Source organism: Copadichromis virginalis, linkage group LG23 (assembly GCF_057382275.1).
Source record: "Copadichromis virginalis isolate Kocher_CV1m ecotype Utaka linkage group LG23, C_Virginalis_male_GT1.1, whole genome shotgun sequence".
NCBI classification, from domain to species: Eukaryota; Metazoa; Chordata; class Actinopteri; order Cichliformes; family Cichlidae; genus Copadichromis; species Copadichromis virginalis.
Window position 1 is genome coordinate 33,948,114 of NC_140639.1, and position 4,677 is coordinate 33,952,790.

The window sequence follows — 4,677 nt, forward strand, 5'->3', positions numbered from 1 at the left end:
AGGCATCATGCTGAGGGGGTGAAGACGACAGCAGAGACAGTGGAACAGGCCTTGGTGGATGCTAAGAATGCCCAGACTTCAGCAGAGAAAGCCATAACAAAAGCCAGAGCTGACATCGGGGAGACTAAAAAACGGCTGACAGAGGTTAGCAAAAATTCATAACACTTATGTATATTGTGGGCATTGCCTGTATACAAAAGATGGATGTAGTCGCTGTGACATCACTCATTGGTTTTGGATTCCTAGTTTTAAAGTTTCAGTGTTAGTATTTTGACCAACATCATGTTAGTTTTTTAGAGCCCAAAATTGCTGTATATGGATGAAAGGGGTTGAGTGCTAAATTATCCGCTAATTAGCAAGCTTCTTTAGCTAGCTGCATACATAATCTGTATGGATATAATGCACACGCTGGTATACTGGTCTCATTTGCTAAATGTTATTCTTACTGAATCCAACATGATGTTAATTTGATTAATGATGCTCAACATTACTGACAAAAAAGATGATAAAACAGCGTCGCTTTGGGATGAGCCCACTGTGTGACAAGTCTCTAATGTAAGAGCAGAGCCGTGGCCTTGGTTTCACAGTCATTTCTGCTCCTCACTAGTCACATTTCAAAGCACAAATATGGTGATGATGAAAACTTCAAATGCCTTTGTGCACTTATATGTACAGTTATCTTAAAGCAATTTCATTCTAGTGGTCAGTAGAACACAAAAACCTCATGTTTAGTGCCCAAATAAAAACAAAAATGAAAGTTTGAAAATTTTGCAGACTTTGTCCCAAAGAAAAGTTTAAAAGGTTTTCTTCCGTAAAGGTCATATTTCTGCTATTTTGTTTGTTGTTGCAGAATCTCTCTGGTCAGTGGCTGTGAGCCACAGTAGAGCTTAACTGAACAACAGGTTATTTCTTTAAGCATTTTACATAAAAAAAATATAGTTTAGGAAGTTAAGAGTTGTGTCTGTTGGACAGCTTCCTTTTTCAGCAGGCAAAAACAAAATAAAAAAATTAAACTAGATTTTAATGACCCTAATTATAAAAGATAAATATACATATCACAGTGTTTTGTTTATAGCATGTTTCTGCTGCCCCCTAGTGGTTATAAAATACATAACCATAGATTAAAAGAGTTTTTTTGTTTGGCTTTTTTTTTTATTCGTGAAATTTCAGGGACCAAAACATATGCAAGCTGATCAACATACTTAGAGAAATTACTTGCACATAAGGGATAATGACAGTTATCCCAGTTAGATAACGTTAATTTCAATTCAGAAAGAACTTTACTTCTTTTACCCACTCTACGCAGATTGAGTCAGAAACATCCGATGGTGAGATGAACCTTAATGATGCCGTGGCCCGCCTCAACACACTGAGACGTGAGATCAATGCCTTGAAGACCAAACGTGCCAGCAACAGCATGGCAGCTGCCCGAGCTGAAGAGACAGCTACCATGGCACGGGACAAGGCAAATGAAGCCAAGCAGGTGTGTGTTTGTGTTTGTGTGTGCTTCATAACAACCAGACATGTCTGTTATAAAAGAAGATGTCTTTCTGCGCAGATTCTGGATGGTCAGTTGACAGATAAATACAATGAGGTACAGCAGCGGGTTGACACTAAAGCCAAGGCTGTGCAGGATGCCAAGAAAAGGGCAGAGAGACTCAGAGATGAAGCCAAGGAACTTCTGAAAGATGCCCAGAAAAAGCTACAGAGGCTTGCAGGTACTTATTAATGTCTGTGAGTGTCTGGAGGACAAAAGCAGATAGTTGCAAAGAAACAGTTGATGCAATACATTTATCAAATTTTGTCTAAATTATGTCAATCTTGACTTGTAGGCAACATGTGTACATTTTTAAAATGTGTGGTGACTGACAACACTCTAAGAATACAAGTCTTTAAACGACATTAATACAACAAAATGATCAGTTATGAAAAGAATAATGTGGACAAAAGGCAAATAAACCTTACCAAACAGAAGACATTAGTACTTGTGTAAATATATACACTATGTTTGATATAAACATGACTTTTCAAAGACTAACATACCTGCTCAACATACTCACATACTCAGATCACATCAGCAGAGAACTTCAGTATATTAAGCTGACAACTTTTGCTCCACAATTATTAACTGAATTTAGAACATCCATTGAAGCAAAAAAAAAAAAAAATCAAAATTGTTATTAATTAAATTAAATATGGTGTGATTAATTTTTATAAAATTAACATTTTAAATGTCACACTGTTCCTTCCAGGCTAAATTCTGTGTCGATCATAACATTCCCTTTATGATTGACACATTCATTCATAACATTTCTCTTTCTTTCAGCTTAAAAATCTATGTAAAATACTTGAGTTGTGGCCTTTTTGGTTGCAAAGCATTAAAATACAAATCTAAAATACATCTAAGAGCATCAGTAGGTTTCGTGGCAACAGAATAGATATTTAGCTTTATTTGGCTGTCATTCCTTATCATGTGAATACTAAATGAAGAACATGTATATGACTGAAAACATTTGGGTCCTACAATTGGTCCCTGAGGAACTCCAAATGTTAATTCACAGTGTTTTAAAAACAGTCTAAAATTGACAGTGAGAACATTTTTCCAGATACTCCAGATTAGATATTTTGTGTGTTTAAAAGCCAAGACCCGATCAGCTAATGTCTCGCTGTGTAACCATTCCTGAAATGTCTGGATTCTGCAGAGTTGGAAAAAAACTATGAGGAAAACCAGAAGAAACTGGAGGGGAAGGCTCGTCAGCTAGACGGTTTGGAGGACAAGATGAAAAGCATCCTCCATGACATCAACAAACAGATCCAGATCTACAACACATGTCAATAACTCACCACTCAAAGTCAAAAAGAAAGAAGTCCGCCATCTTCTCCGTCTGCCACTTCCTTCAGATACAGTTACACGTCAAAACGCAACAAAAAATAAAGTCACTCCAGAAGTGAATGTGCATTTTTGTCTCCAAATGTTCCTGTTTTGTCAGTGTTTGCAATCGTTGCTATCATATTGACATAAATAAAGGTTGTCTGATGTCATGTTTTATTTCTGATTCAAATTCGAGCACAATATATTTGCATTTATTGCTGCAAATAAGATCACATGTATATGTTAAAATGTGTGATTTCAATTATAAAAACAATGTAAGTTATATATTTTAAATCATTTTAAATTATAATGTTTTCCCTTTATTTACCATGTGATGGTCTAGCTGTAGTTAGATGGTCCAGGCCTTAACCATTAACCATTGTCTTCTGTTATTGAATGTGGATGAAGTTGCAATCAGCTGTCACATTTTTCTCTTAAGTATTATTTTGTTATTTTGCTTTTTAAATTTGAATAAAATCCTCAGAGGAAGGAGCAAACAGAGCCGTGTAGTTGTAATAAGAACCTTTATTATATATATATCTATATAAAATTGTCCAATGAAGCACAGATGAAGTGTGAGTCAGGAATCCAGTTACCATGTTTGTCTTCAAGCAAAATAGCAGGGAAACAAATCATAAACATTTATATGTGGAAAAATAATGAACTGTTTGTCTCTGCTGCCTGGAGTAGGAGGGTGGCTGTATACTGAATGTTAAGAATTGCAACCAAATGCCAAGATTGTGAATGTTTATCACACATACTGTGATGGAGCTTGGAGTTATTGTTTATTGAAGTGACATAGTAATAAGCGATGTGTAGTACGCTGTTTAATTGTGCCTTACATTGCCAGTATCATACATTCTTTTACTATTTGCATGCCAATTTGTTTTTTTGTTTTTTTCTAGGTGTAACAGATGATTTTGGTACACCTAGAAGCTGCAGCCAAATGATTGATAACTGCTTAACAAAATGAAAATACCAAAAGTAACCTTTGTAAAGTTTTAAAGTGTACAGTTTGATGAATGAATAACTTTTAAAAAATCTGTGTAGATGTTTGTTTGTTTGTTTGTTTGTTTGTTTTTTCATTACATTTATCACAAAGCAGAATGATTTGAAGTTTCCACGTTTTCTAACCGTGCTGTCTTGTGGCTCCAATGTGCATGGGGTTTGCAGTGGTGCAAGATGTCTCATTTCTATTTTTGTGTCTGTGTCCTTGATGTGCCCTTTTGACAGAATCTGCTGCACTGCAAGTTTTACAGCTGTCCGTTTACCAGGTTTGCCACTAAGTGTTGGCAGATCTCAAAAGCAAAAGACTTGAGGTTGATCTGAAATACCTACCTTATGCCATTTGTAGTTGCCTGGATTTGAAGTTTTTGTAAATGAGCCAAAATTGTAATGAGGTTTGGAAGTTATGGGTTTGTTTCTTGGTGCGCTTTAAATGTAGTTGCTGCAAAACCAAAGTTACATACATTTTTCAGGAAAAGACAAACAGACAAACTACTACGTACTGTAGTCTAACAAGATAATGGAGACCTATTTGGGACAAGGCTTACTAAATCTAGACCTCTGTCCTTAACTTCTGTGAGAATATTGGTGCACAAAAGGATGTCGTGAGCGCCATTAAATGTTGATTACAGAGGCTCTCGGATGCTCCTTAGATGACTCGGAAGGTTTTCAGTGTCTCGAACATTTTTTTAGACATCGGAACAATATAATAAATGTGGTATATAATAATCAAAAATCGAGAAATTTAATCTAATGCAGATTGTTACAGAGCGAGAGAGAAAGAGAGAGAGATCACGTGA

General features: G+C 35.9%; 1 protein-coding gene across 2 annotated transcripts in view; it reads left to right on the plus strand.

Moving 5' to 3' along the window:
- The window catches only part of lamb2 (laminin, beta 2 (laminin S)), a 44,193-nt gene extending 40,270 nt beyond the window's left edge, over nt 1-3,923 (plus strand). For both annotated transcript variants that reach the window (XM_085449096.1, XM_085449097.1), the window contains 4 exons: nt 3-144; nt 1,307-1,483; nt 1,559-1,718; nt 2,703-3,923. In XM_085449096.1, the coding sequence (XP_085305222.1) occupies nt 3-144; nt 1,307-1,483; nt 1,559-1,718; nt 2,703-2,839 (616 nt within the window). In that variant the 3' untranslated portion in view covers nt 2,840-3,923. The remainder of the gene's footprint in view (nt 1-2; nt 145-1,306; nt 1,484-1,558; nt 1,719-2,702) is intronic.
- The last annotated feature ends 754 nt before the right edge of the window (nt 3,924-4,677 follow it).